The 15,114-nt window shown below is 38.7% G+C and overlaps 1 protein-coding gene across 14 annotated transcripts in view; it reads right to left on the bottom strand.

Annotated features, from left to right (window-relative positions):
* Positions 1 to 1,493: 1,493 nt before the first annotated feature.
* CNST (consortin, connexin sorting protein) overlaps positions 1,494 to 15,114 on the bottom strand; it is a 51,699-nt gene continuing 38,078 nt past the window's right edge. For 13 of the 14 annotated variants that reach the window (XM_065057900.1, XM_065057906.1, XM_065057904.1 and 10 more), the window contains 2 exons: positions 7,457 to 7,592; positions 1,494 to 5,797 (listed from right to left, as the gene is read on the bottom strand). In XM_065057900.1, coding sequence (XP_064913972.1) covers positions 5,592 to 5,797; positions 7,457 to 7,592 — 342 coding nt within the window. In that variant the 3' untranslated portion in view covers positions 1,494 to 5,591. Of the gene's footprint in view, positions 5,798 to 7,456; positions 7,593 to 13,520; positions 14,905 to 15,114 lie in introns of those variants that run through there. The other variant, XM_065057903.1, reaches the window with a different exon arrangement.

Here is a 15,114-nt window from a genome sequence, read left to right as displayed (position 1 = left end):
GTTCAGACTGAGTACAAAGAAGAACTTTATCACCTCGAGGATGGCCAAGCAGTGGAATATGCCCAGGGAGGCTGTGCAGTCTCAGCCCTTGAATGCTTTCGAGACCTGATTGGATTAAACCCTGAGCAATTTGGTCTGATCTCAGTTGGCCCCACCTTGAGCAGAAGGTTGAACTAGACACTTTTTCTGAGGTCCCTTCCTAACACAATTGCCTTATGATCCTGTGAATCATAGAACACATGCTATTTCATACTGGGAATGAAATGGTAAAGAGAGAGGGAGGCAGAAGGAATAAAGGGGTCTCACTGGGATGAAGACATGGATAAAGACTGCAGTAGCTCCTCATACAGGCATGGGCAGAAGACTGTTCACAACAGGGTTGTTGAGGAGAACTCAGGAATGAAAGCACTGACTGTCAAATTCAGCAAACTCAGTCTGTCGTAGTACTGAATCAGCACAGCTGTCTCTACAAAGCTGAGGCCTAAGGCAAAGCCTGTCTTTTGGACAAAAGAATTTACTGACCAGTTCTGGTAGCCCATCCAGGTTCCTGAAGATTACCAATGCTTCTGGTCAGGAGTCAGATCAAGACTCAGAAGTGGAAGATCAGCTGGTTGTCTTCATGAAACCAGATGTCAGTCTTTACAGAAGAACCATTTACACCACCAATTTACTTCCACACATAAAGAGCACTCTTAGGCCACACCTCCAGGTTGCCAGATGTTAAGATTTAGTTTGGTGCTTTGAAGTATTATCTCACAAGTTTCAATGAAGTTATATGAAAATCTCTTATTTTTTCTCCTTTTTCATTGTAGTTCTCACTTTTTCTGAGTGTGAGGAACAACTTCAAAGCAACACAAATAAAATAAAACAAAACCAAAATGCATAAAGCTGCCTCATTTTCTCTTGGGATTTCACAACTTTTTTAGCAGTCTAAAATTCTGGTTGGCCTCATTCCATGGCTTTGGAGGAAAGACCCCAAGGTAGGGGGCGGGGTGGGGGGAATGTTGCTAAACAGTGTTGGCATGGTCCCATTCAAATCAGGGGCTGCTGGGTTGGGTTGAGCTGGAATTGTCTTTTTTTTTACTATTTATTTAACTAATTGAACTCAAAGAGCAGACTGGACTGTGATCATCGTCTGGGTCACCCACCCAGTTACTAGGAATACTGAAACTTACCACCCATCAATGTTTTTCAGAACAATGCAGTAAGTGAACATTTTAGTACTTTAAACCCACCTGTCTAGAGGAAACCAGGCTCTGGGAGGAAGATGGGTTTTCATTTAGCTATTAAAACAAAGGCAAACCATCCCACCCAGGAGAACTACATTACACCAAAACCCAAACCAAACCTTATGCGTTTTATCCTCATTTTCCATTCTGGTTTGGGTTTGACCATGAAATTCTTATTGGAGGTACTGCTCATTTACTTAATTTTATGGAAAGATCTCAGTCATTTTATACATTTAGAAATCACAGTACCCAAAAAGATTCATATATTTTCTTTGGGACAGTTTTTATTTTTTTTTTTTTGCTACAGTGTTTAAATTACAAGCTTGGGTGATGGTTTCAAACACAATTATTTACCCCTTTTGCTAAAGGAAGCTTAAGTTAAATTTGTTACAAATAGTTATTAGTCCTTTTAGATGGTCTTGGTTTTACATTACAGTACAAAGTAGGCAAACATATTTTCTTAGGAGGGTAAGATCCCTTTAGGTTATCAAGTAGAACAGTACCCAGTCACACGAGAATCTGGACTTCCAATCTACTCTGCTTATTTGGTGGTTCAAGCTTGCCCATTACTCCCAGAACACCCTATGCAAGAGTTTCCCTTTTCGTTAGACTACTTCCTACTGCTCGTCACCAGGACTATGCATTTTCCAAGGAGAAAAGCAAAGATATCAGAATAATTTTAAAACATGGGCTGTGTCTTGCTGATGAACTTCTGCTGGCATATCAGGGCTGTGGAAGATGCTTCCTTATGACCCTGTTTTGAAAACAAGCTTGTAGTATAGTGTGGCTGCACCATAGCACTGCTTTTCTTGATGTAGTCTCGGCTATTTGGAGTGAGGGTGTTACTCATGTCACCAGAAAGCTCTTTTTGGCAGCATATGCTGAATCTACATCAAGAGCCTCATTGGTTTTGCTCTATTGTGAGAATCTCTTCAAAATAATCATGCTCAAAGAATTCAAGTGGAAGGTGGGGATTTCTAGTAGCATGCTGCAGGTGCTTAAGTGGCCACAACTTCTTTGAAGGTACACTAACAGCCTGAAATCCAGTCATATTTTAAGAAGCTACTTTTAACTGCTGTCAAACATTAAACCATTCCCCGAATTTTCTTACCAATTACAAATAGTTTTACACTGGCATAGTGTGTTTCCCCTACTGCCAAGCAGAACAGCTAGAAATGATAGTGGCAGGAAAGGAAACAGAATCAAAGGGCTTTAAAATGCACAACAGAGTTAAAAAAAAAGCCTTTTCCCTCTGTTTTTTCCTACTTACAACCATTTTAGCTGTTGCTCAGTATTATTTTACCTCCAAATGCTCAGACAAGAGGAATAACTGTTCAAATCAACAATTTCTTTTAGTCTGGATTTACCTGACTGTAAGATCCTACACCCTCAGGTCACCCAGATGGAAGCAATGTCACCAGCAATCTAAAGAGAACAGAGTACATAGGAAGGCCAACATCAGGCCTACCCGCACACTCTTTGGAGTTCAACACAAAGCAAATTTTGTTACCTTGGTAGCTGCAAGTTTGATAATGTACTACAGACCATGCAAACTATTTGCACTAACAGAACTGTCACACAAAGCAAGAATTAGTACCATCGGCTTTTTGTAAAGGGATGCCAATAAAAATCAGATCCAGATTCAATCACTTGGTTGCAGCTGAGGAGTGAACAGCTCAGATCAGGAGATGGGCAGCCTCTGCGTATGTGCCCCTTCTGCTCCCTCAAATCCTGAGAGACGTTGCAGGCGTGGTACCTTGGCATAGGCTGGAAAGATGGTCCAAGTTACAACACAAGTATAAGGTAGTTGAGTTACAGGGAATGCCTGGATGCTCAGTTTTCATCGGGTACATGTTGGTAAAGTGGTGTTCAAACTCTTCATGATCTTCTTTTCAGGCAGTTCTGTTGATACTAGTGAGTCTTTGCTCTGGGAATATAACACAAAGTGGACAGACCAGGATTTGGACCACTGATTTTAAACTGAACTGCTTATTAAAAATTGCTTTGACTTTAAATAGCTTTACAGTTTTAAAGAAAATAATTATTTTAAAATAGTTTTAATTAAATCAACCTAAAAGTAAAGGGCCTTTGATCTCCATATCTGATATACTTTTGAATAAATAGTTCTATATATACTTGATCTTTTTGGTGATGAAGTGCACAAAACCTTGAAAAGATTTTTTAAGCTGAAATCAACAGTTGTCTCTTTAGGAACAAAATATCTTGAAACACTCAATGCAAAGTTACAGAAAAACAAAACATATTCTAACTACACAGTCACTATAAATACATATTTTAACTGAATGCATGCTTTTTAATTACTCTGTGAGTAAATTACCAAAAAAAGAAAATTAAGATTCTCTTAAAAGAAAAGCTAAATAAATAAACAAACTCAGACTTCAAATAATAAACTGAACCAGCCAGTAACACTTTAAAATACAAAAGTGTCTTTCCCTTTCTTCCTTAGATTAGCCCAGCGTCATAATACTCTGAGGACAACAAACAAAAAGTCTACCAAACTACCATTCTCAAGTTTCATTCTAAAATCAAAAGTCTTCATTAGGTTGGGCATTTAAAATTTGCTAGTTTGATATAAAGTTGCACATGAGGCTCCCTAAGGTGTAAATAAACTAAGGCTCTCCAGTGAAAACAAAAAGAGAAATCATACATGCAATTTATTCTAGAAAAAAAGGTGACTTTAACTTTCACTTTAAAAACCCATTAAGTATAACAGTGTGTTAGGAACAATCAAGCTCACTAGGAGGACAATTTGCTTGCAAATGCCAAAAAGCATGATCATTTAATGTTACATTTCTGAGCAATATCTTGAAGATTTCACTTCATCGTATTTTACACAATAGTATTCTAAACCTGAACACACTGCATCATACAATGTTAGTAAGCAGGAAATGACAGAGTGGAGTGAAGTGGACTCCTCAAAAATGCTGTTTCCTGAGGTGTAAAGGAATCATTTCACATTAACACCTTCAGCAGGGCTGAGCCATTATTCTCTGTGCAAGCACAGCCGCTGCTTTTTGACCAGTGCGGGCCAAAGGCCTGTGCATCTAATTCTCACCTTCACAGTCATGTCAGTGGTTCTCTCACGTACCATACAGGGAGGGCTGAGCACCAGGTGATAGAAATACCCATTAAAAAGTGACTCTTTGTCCTGACTTAAACTTGTTTGTATAGCTGATAGAAAAAGAACAGATTTTACAATACAAGTCTCAGAACTGCAGGGCAAATAGATGCAAATGTGCTTTATCTGCTGGAACAACTGCCCTGGACTGCTAACAGGGCGTGGGTCTGCAGTGATCCTCTGCACCTCCCCTGTTGGATCAGTCCCACTTTACGTAAGCATTCGCTCACTGAGAGAGGCTGCGGCCACACAGTTCAGTGACCCTGTGCACTCATCTGGGATGAATCAGACATGAGCCCTAATTGCAATAAATATTCACAGACAAAGGCAAGGATCATTGTTCCCCATGTATGGAGGAGAAACTGAGGCACAAAGTGATTACTGCAGGTCAGTGACATAGCTGGACAGAAAGCCCAGTTAGCCCCACACCTGCTTTAAAACTGGCCCAAGCCACTTTACTATTTAACACAAATAATTCCTTTAACATCTTACTTTTGCTTCTATGTTCAGTGAGAGCAATGATTTCTTTTTTAACCTTTCATTTCTCAAATAGCCCCCAGAAAACTGTGAGTAAAGTTCCAGGAAATTCAGTGAAATCTGCCAGCAGATTCATCCCATTCATGATATTCACCGCAAGCTACAAGATACAGGGTCAGCCTGTTAATCACCAAATGAGGGCTCTGTGTATGCCGCTGCACTCTTCTCACTCCACTCAAATAACTACATGACTCACCAGGAGAAATAAAATGGAGAAAAATAGTAAGACTTGAAAGAAAAATTATGTTTCCATAAAACACAGACTTATTGCATGATAGCTGGAGGCAACACCTTTGCACAAACAGCTGTAAATTAAAGCTGTCCTCTAACTAAGCTTCCAGAGATTGCTTACACAATGTGTGGCAATGGGAGAGCATATAGAAGACAATTTTCTTCTTTCTTCTTCACTTGCTCAAGTTGTCGAAAAGCTACTCGCCTGCCCTCAAAAGCGTGAAGAGAATAACTTTATTCTCCCATACCACACTGCTACAGCTTAAGATGTGAACATTTTGCCACTTGATTGCTAAACTAGAATTTTCTTGATTTCTAAGTACAAGTGTAAGTACATAATCAAATACACATCGCCTGCAGGTGGCAAGTGTTTGAGAACTTGAAATCACAATTTTTTTCTGCCCTCTCCAGTAAGCATTGGTGAGCTCTCAGTCTTTTGTCTCTGCTCATTTCAGCTATGAGAAGGCTATCCAGTGTTTAAGTTCTTCCATACGCTGCAATATCTGCGTATAATAGAAATCCATGTTGGCTGCAAAATCAGTACACACAGGGGATTCCATATCACCAAAGGTGCAGTACAATGCAGTTCCTCCAATGCTAAGGAAAACAGTTGCTATGCACAACAGGACCAGCAAAATGCAGGAGCCACCAGCTACTTCATCTGTAAATACAAGAGCAGAAAAGGTGAAAAGGATGATATACAAAACAATATACATGAAAAAATCCAAGATAGGTTTTTACCATGAGTGGGTCAGGAGGTAAACACACTCAATAATCCTCACCGTGTCAAAGTGACCATAATACATACCAGGAACTGCATGTTTCTCTACCCAGTCTTTTCAGAAAGCTAAATAATTATATAACTTCATTTGTGCAACCTGTGTACCTGTCCTTGCTGATTTCACTTGAACTGAGGCAAAATACACTTAACTATGAGAATGTTGCATAACTAAAGCCTTCCTGCATGGAAATAGTTGAAATAAAATAAAAGCTTTGAAAATAAAACAAATGGAAACATTCTTGCTTCATTTGTACTGACACTGGCTGTGCTAACATGAACTGTTTGTGTTTGCTCTCACATTTTGACTGTAAGACACTGATAGACACAAAACCTTCAGGGCAGGCTAATGTGAACGGCTCTTTTACATCTCAGTTGTCCTGTGGTAACTGTCTGCATCACTGTTTATTCCAGAGTAAGAGCAATCACAACCTCACTTGCCCTTGGTAATTTGTACGCATGAACAACATCTGCATCTTCTATCAGACTCAAGAGGCTCTAAGAAAATTTCTGAACTACCTTCATTTTACATCATGGGGAAGAAACAGGGGAAAAGAAGGAAAAAAGAGGAAACATTCAAGCACTTTTATTTTGTGTCTGAAATCGGATTTAAAATAATAATAAACAACTTTCATTTTGAATCACTAAATCCATGGGAAAAAAAATCATAGAAGAAAATCTAATTGAAATTTTATTTAAAACAACAAATTGTTTTAAAATAATTTCAACAAAAAAATGGGAAAAGCTCCCTTTTGGGCAGTGAATGGATTTTCTTCTCAGTGTATGAGACACACTTAATGCACTTTGAAGCACTAAAGAGCTCCATTAATACCATTTAGTGGCTGACACACACAGTAGATACAGAAAATAGTATCATTAGTAAACAAAAGTAGAAGTAGTAAAGATGTTTTTTCTTAACATCTCTTCAGTTTTAGTGATAGAGATTTTAAACTCCAAGAAAAGCATAACTAAATAATGTATTGTATTTCTTAAAAGGCTATTTAGCCCATCAAAAAGGCAGTAAGGTGCTTAGTCAAACTTAATGACAGCTAGCAAATATACATGCATGTTTAGTTACAAAGCAAGGTTAAAATCTGACACCCTTCAATCCTACGGTCTACTAGAAAGGGTTGGAATGTTACCTGTGGACAAAGCACAACAGACTTGTTTCTTTTCCATCCCTCTTCACCTATATGGATTAGATTTAGGGATAAAGCCTACACCTCCCACCTTTATGCTCAAAACGTTAATGAAAGGACGTTCATTAGATGTCACTTGCAAATCATTCAGTCAGAGGAAAAAGTCTGTGGCTTCAGTCTCAGCCAAGTGCTAATACAGAAGTGTACTTATTGTATCCTTCTGTAGCCTTGTTACCCAAACCTAGTATAGAACAATCTCTGATCAAACACCTTCACTTATCACTTAAGTTTTAAAAAGTCAAGACAGTATGACAATGAACACTCAATTTGCTCTTGTGAACAAAAAGATCAACATCATTTGCAACACAAAAGTGCAACCCAAGAATTAACAGCTTTAATTTACCTTGATCCAATGTGTCTTCCATTTCTTGGAATCGCACTCTTCTCTTTGTTTGCTTTTGCTGGACTTGAGCAATTGTTTTTCCTTCCCTGTCATCTCTCTTCTTTAGTATAGACACCAAACCTTCTGCTGGGGCAATCTATCAGGAAAGACAGTGAGTGGCACAAGGATGTAAAAAATCCGAACGTGAGACCTATTTAACAACGACCCTAAGGAGTTATAAAGCGTTTCCACTCTACTTTTCTTAAACATTGTGCACTTGTGAATCCTCCTTCCTGAACGTGTCAGTTCCTTAACATGCAGGACAGCTGCATTCTGCTGTCTGCTGACACTACTTGCCCTTAATTGCTATCAAAGTTAAACACATATATTTACTGTTTGGACCATACTTTGTATTCACTGCAACAGTTCCTTTGGAAGCTCATGTTCTTAAATCACATGGGTTGGGGCAGTGGCGAGGAGGGTTCACGTCAAAAACATGATCATCAGAGGGCAATAAGAAGTCAATGACACATTGCTGCTGCCTCTCCAAAGATATAATCCTGCAGAAACTTCCAAGTATTTATTGTGAGATTAATTTTCCAGCATTGCAACTGCTTCCCCAGGGCAGACAACAAGCTACAGTGGGATCACAAAACCAAAAAGAGGTAACACCAGAGAAAAAGAAAGCTTCAATGCTCTGGATAGATTCCAGCTCCACATTGTAATAAGCTATCTGGATACAGCAGCAGTTCAAAAGTCCTTCCCTACAGGCTGGTCATGCAAACGGCTTGCACAAACAGTAATGGTCAACAAGTCAATAAACTGTAACTTCTCTTGCCTTTGCTACAGCATTTGGCTTAGCTGCAAGAGTATACACTGAGCCATACTACGATGTTACACCAGCCTGAGCAGTCTGTAATTTCCTAGGTATTAAAGAAATAAAACTAGAGGAAGCATCAGCAGAAAAATTCTTTCCTAAGCAAGCAGTTCCTGGTGTGCTAGAAATAAATAAAATCAAAATAGGAAGCATGTTTAGACATGCCTTTTTTTAATCTAGATATTATCTTGACCTGAAAAAAAGTCTTGGTTACCTCTTCATAAATCTCAGTAGCTCTTTAAAAAACTTATTCTGTAGATCAGCAACAACATTTGTTAAATTGAAAAGTAATCTGTATACATCTGTTCAACAGATAAGAAAACATATCACATTTGCAACTGACTTTGCAACTCATCTATGCAGGAGACGACCCCAAATGCCTATAACTTTCATTAAAACTCTGAGTAGAAAAAACCCCAAATTTTCAGATAATGCTGTAGTTGCAGACAACTGATTGCTTAACTCCCCACATAATCTAATCAAGTTAGAAGACCATGCATAAAAGCTTGCTTGCATTGCAACTATAAGAGCTGTTGAAAAACGGAAAACAAATTACTTCATAACTTACATCCCTAAGCTTGCTTCATGCTACAAGCTTATACAACGCATTGATGCATGCTGTAATTGGAGAGATGGTGCATTGAACACAGCAAAACACAAGCACAATCCAATAGGCATTGCAGCAACTACAGCATTTGGCATTTGCAACATTTTAACTGGTAAGTGTACCAATTACATTTCCAGGTCTCTAGCCCGGCAGTATTTTATAGCCCTCAAGGGGATGAACAATGTTGCTCTGAACAACTCACAGAGTTGGTCACCATGAGTATATCCCTACAGTCTAACCATTTTTTCCCAAAATGACCACTGAGAAGATAAACCTGATCTCTGCCACACTCCCCCTTTTGATACTCACTTTCCCTTTTGATTATCTGCTCAAGAACTTAAATGGATTATTTAATGAAACAATGTAATGAAGTACTTACAAAGCAGGGACAGAGCAGAAGTGGTGAAAATAAACTAAGTCAACATATAGAGGACCACTATTTGGCACTCATGAATCTGAAATAATAGCCCATAAGTGTCTCAGCAAAACAGACAAGGGCATTGGGGTGAAGCTTCTACTGGTAATACTGGTAATATTAAATTAGCCTTGCAGAGCTGCCATGAAAATTTATCAGGCCAGCTAGAAAATTAACGCATATGCTCCCTCGTTGTGACAAGGAAGAGGGATTGCGTAGGACTGCACTAATTTGATTTATTTATTTGGGAGGGCGGAGATGAAATTATGTCCTTCAAAAGAATAGATTATTTTAAGCTTCTGTTTGTGGCACTGCTTTCGTAAAGAGGATCAATGGCTCCTCCCGCCTCCATACAGCAAGCTTGCTGTCGTCTGGCATGCGTGTTCCCAGGTGGCTCAGAGGGCACTCGGAGGGAATGTCACCCAGGGCTGGCAGAGTGTTTGTACCAGTCTGCCCTTAAGATCAGTATGTGGTGGGCCATTCTGGAAGTCGCCATTTCAAACTGAGATGCTTCATTGTGGCTCTTGGTACTTTTTGAATGACTGCATCACAAGCTCTGTCTTCTCCAAGCTTAAAATCAGAGGGCTATCTCTGACAGGATTATGTGGAAATGTGTGTTTCAGTGATTACAGTTATGTAAAAGGCCTTGCTACAATGAGATTCACTTACTCTTCCTGTCAGCATATATGGCTAGGTTTCAGGATTTACTTCTAAAAGTATAAAGAACTAATTGACACAGCACAGTTTTCTCTACTCTGAATATCTTCTTTTGCTTAAAAAGGGAGAGTAAGGGCTTTTGATTTTGAAAAAAAAAAATAAAAAAATCAGTGCGGCTAGGGTTATTCTCTTGTCCCAACAACAGCCATAGACTGTAATTTTAAGATTGTCCCCCCTTTACCTGAGATGTAATTCGCACCTAGGATATTTCATCTGTCTTTGAATTTCACAAGTAACATAATTAAGGTTTATGTTTTGTTCTGCAGAGGACCTACAAAGCCATGCCTTGTAACCAGGATACACTTTATTGTTAAAATGAAAATTCAAATGTATGGAATTCTGCATAAAGCAATATTTTCATCTTCTTTTCTACCATATTCTCAGTTGCAGCTCAAACTTATTTAATGCAAACTTCACTACATTTTTCTTATTTTCAGTCATAAAAACGTCATTACTGTAAGTTTGTCATGTAAGAATAGGGTCTGTCCTGCTATAAATAAAATCTTGTTCAATTAAAACAACTGTAAATGTATTTTTCTATCATACCTGTAATTTAGAAAGATTTCAAAGCAATATATAAACTGATTGCATTGGCTCCATCTCCCATTAATTAAACATCCAAGGAGAGGGACTTAGCTGCCTTGCAAGACTTGAAGTTTTCCATCCCAGTCTTTAGAAGGCAGGAGGAATTTTAGAAGGCAGAATACATTATTTAAATTGGAAGTTAATGAGGGAACTGTAGTTAATAGAGTTGACCATAGTCAAGTCTCTGCTTGACTTGAACCACAGGAGGAAAAACCTAGGCTTGCACCAGGCTGCAAACAGCTTCTTCTTAATTCTAAGTTAGATAATTAGTGCGACCTCACTTAGGCGTTCCTGCTCCAGCAGGGGGATTGGACTAGATGATCTTTTGAGGTCCCTTCCAATCCCTAACATACTGTGATACTGTGATAATTAATAAAAGACGGTCTCGGGAACATCTGTGTAACTGAGTTTACTCACTTATCTCTCCTGGCCTTCACAAAGTGTTTTGACCAGAACTTTTATAATTACTGTACAGGAACTGCAAATGGCATATGGATATGCAGTGGCATTTTGATCAACAGTCAAAAAGGAAAGCAGCGATGACTGTTGGTTAATTGAAACTCTGTTAAATGTTTTAGCTTTTCTCTATTTACTATTAACACAAAGTTATTCTGCTTCTCGAAAAAGTTTTATACTTTTTTTGGATAAAGTTTAATATCCTGGCTGTAAAATAAGAAAAAAAAAAAGGTCTAATTAAAATACCTGTCTCTTCTCTGTTTAAAACAGCATTTGCTAATAAAATATTTTAAAACCTTCTTACATTATACATATTTTTGCTAAGAAAATAAGGCCCTGTACTTCAAGCTCTGAGAGAAAACAGATTAAAGTTAACTATTGGAATCATATGTAGCATACAGAAGTAAATAAAAACCCCCAAACCGAAGGGGCTGCAAAGTGGGATTTCAGAAGAAAAGTTCATTGTATGAAGTATTTTGGTCTGAATGCAGAAAACTACTCAAGGAGGAGTTTTGTTTGTATACTCTTCTGTGGGATGTATTCCTTATCGAGTTACTTGGCAAAGGTCTACAGTTTCATTTCTAGCAACACCAGATTTTTTTAAAGTGGTAATCCATAACTGTACAACAAATTGATAAAAAGCAAGACTACCCTGGGTTAAGCTATAAGCAGCAGACAAACCCCTTTGCTAATAAAATACATTGGATACATGAATAATACGACTTTGAAAAGACGCTAACTTGGCAGATTCAGTATTCATACCACGGCGTCAGACTTGCACCATTATTCTGCTTATATGCTTGCCCCTTTACATACCAACAAATAGCTCAGATACCCTGTAAGCATTTCATATGGATACATAATATTAGGCCAAGTACTGGCTCCGGCACCTGGGTCACAACAACCACAGGCAGCGCTACAGGCTTGAGGAAGAGTGGCTGGAAAGCTGTCTGGAGTAAAAGGATCTGGGGGTTTTGATTGGCAGACGGCTGAACATGAGCCAGCAGTGTGCCCAGGTGGCCAAAAGGGCCAAGAGCATCCTGGCTTGTACCAGGAACAGTGTGGCCAGCAGGACTAGAGAAGTGATCATCCCCTTGTACTTGGCACTTGTGAGGCCCCACCTTGAATACTGTGTTCAGTTTTGGGCCCCTCACTACAAGAAAGACATTGAGGTGGCGATGAAGCTGGTGAGGGGCCTGGAGCACAAGTCTGATGAGAAGTGGCTGATGGAACTGGGGCTGTTTAGCCTGGAGAAAAGGAGGCAGAGGGGAGACCTTATCGCTGTCTACAACTACTTGAAAGGAGGTTGTAGCATTGGAGGGTGTTGGTCTCTTCTCCCAAGTAGCAAGCACTAGGACAAGGGGAAATGGCCTCAAGTTGTGGCGGGGCGGTTTAGATTGGATATTAGGAAAAATTCTTCATGGAAAGGCTTGTCAGGCATTGGAACAGGTTGCCCAGGAAGTGGTGGAGTCAGAGGTTCTTATGGAAGTAGTTTAGTGCTATAATTAGGTTATGGTTGGTCTCGATGATCCTGAGGGTCTTTTCCAACTGAAATTATTATATGATTCTATTCCATAATTCTTGCAAACTCAAAACTACAGGACCCAAGCCATACCAGAGAACAGGGGATCTCAACAAGGACTCTGCCACCCTGGGAGACTCTGTCTCCAGGTCTAGTAGAGATAGGTGGAGACCTTGTTTCTGCAATCCAATCAGCTACTAGTCACTATGTACTCAGTACTTTTTAAAAGTCTTGGTGTACAAAAATTGCCAACCAAAAGCTAGTACCTTTTGTCATGGTAGACAGTCTCATTGTCTCTGCTTTCTGAAAAAAACCTCAAATGATAATTTTCAAATAAGGAAAAACATGAAGATTTTACTGTTTTCCCTAATTGTCACTCAGATTAGGGCTTATGTTCTAAACTTTTATTTCACATGACAAAACAGAACTTATATTATTGAGGCTACAATTTGCTTGATTGCTTGTACATCATTTCATTCTCACGGAAATGACAGCAGATATCTATGAAAAGGTTATACACTTCTGATATCTGCGGCTGCCAACTGCTCACTGTGCTTCAAAGTTCTTTGTTAGCTGTATGAATCTAGTTTCTGTAAAATGACAGTGATTATCCATCATCTGCATGTTTACAACACGTAAAGTATTTCCGTTTTGCTATTATTTAAAGCCAGAATCAGGATTTAGTGGATTTTCAGTCTTGTAATTAGTTATTGTAAATGGTAGACTAAAAGCAAGTGACATAAAGGATCTCAATTAGACAACTACATGAGCTGATTCTTTGATCTCAATATGACGTCAAACAAAACTTCCTAACTGTAAATACATATAAAAGTACTTTTCTCCATTTTCAATAAATTCATATTACACCTCCATTTAAAAATATTAATGAGATTTTGTCCTACCACATGATTTTTGTACCTTGTTTATTTCAAAATAATGTTCTGCCTTCCATTCTAACTTATTTGTGGTGAATTTGTAAATACTTATTTCATGACATGTTTTAGCACAGTAAATGGATTTATTTTTTTTTTACTGTCATGTTGGTACATTTCATGTAACTAATTTCATTTCATTCATGTGCTACCAATGCATTTTCTAGGTACTTTTTTCAGAACCACTGTATGAAAAGATCGTTCTCTTATCAGATGACCACAGCCTGAACAATGCAAATTCAAAGGCTTCAGGAGGACAAGAAAAGAAGAAATGTTATGGCTGGGTGCAAAGATCAGTCTGCTTGTCAAATCACCAGTCAAATCTTTTTTTAGTACTTTAGTACTTATTTTAGTACTAAAACAATATCAGTGAAAGCAAGTTAACAGTACTGCTTTCTCAGGGGTGCCAAACCCTCTCAGTTCCTGGTGTCTTCCAGACAAGCAGGAAGTGCTCACCACTTCTGAAAAGCAACCCCTAGGGCAACAATATTTGGTAACATTAACTGGAAAAGCAAAATACAAACATATAATGAAACAATACAAGCTGCTGTGCTGTCCTTAACTCACCCTGCTGCACTGAGAAATTTCAGGTATTGCAAAACAGCCCCAGATGCTGCATATTACAAATTTTAATCAGTACTGAGATTAATCCTTCTTCTCCCTGATTTAACCCCCCTGGCTCACACACAACTCAGGCTTCTTGCTAAGAACAATTCAAAAAGACTCCCACCAGTGTTAGCCAACACTATGCTTTATACAGCCAGAAAAAGTGCTATGGAAAGACTCAAGGCACTTTTTCCCTTGCCAGAGACTCAACACTGAGTACTGGAAGTCTTAGCACTGGGATAGCAAGCCAGAAAAGAAACTAGATTCCCTGTAAAGCATAAGCTTTCTAACAGTATCAATATGCTGTTTCTCATCCCATCCTGTAAAATGCAAATGGCATGAACATAGCAATTTTAAAACAGCTTCTATAGCATTAATTTAGGATTTTTTTACATGAAACTGAACAGTTCTCTCCTGTAGCTTAAAATGCTGAATTTGCAGTAGGCTCAAAAGAAAACTAATCCAGAGGGATGATATTTAATTTAGTCTTCTGTTGTACATGTATATGGGCTTAGCACAGTCTGTCAACAAAATGCTCATTTTCAAAATCATCCTTTAAGTGACCACAAGCCAACGGATTTAGTTCAAAAGTTTGATTACATGTATGAACATGTACGTGGATTTCCACATCTGCATGTTGGCAAGAGCTTGTGTACATCTTTTTGCACATGGCCCTCAGTCCTGGTATGTGGTGTGCTTCCTGACATCCCACAGAAAGACAAGGTGTTTTAGGACAGGTCACAACGAATGATCTGGGAAAGGAGATAAGAAGCTCTTTAGGTGGGGAGAAAAAACAAAATGGTCCATTTCCAGCTCTGGAGAATTTGCCAAATGTAATAACATCAGCATGAATCCCCAGTATTTAGTTCCTTGCTTGGCTGCTCCCCCTCAGCAATCATGGGTTCTTGCTCTCTATGCATTAGCTTCTGATCTATAGAGAAGTACTGTTACTTTATTGCCAA

The sequence above is a fragment of the Columba livia genome, chromosome 3, assembly GCF_036013475.1.
Source record: "Columba livia isolate bColLiv1 breed racing homer chromosome 3, bColLiv1.pat.W.v2, whole genome shotgun sequence".
Taxonomy (NCBI): domain Eukaryota; kingdom Metazoa; phylum Chordata; class Aves; order Columbiformes; family Columbidae; genus Columba; species Columba livia.
Note: the sequence above shows the minus strand (reverse complement) of the source record. Positions and strands in the feature narration are given on the sequence as shown.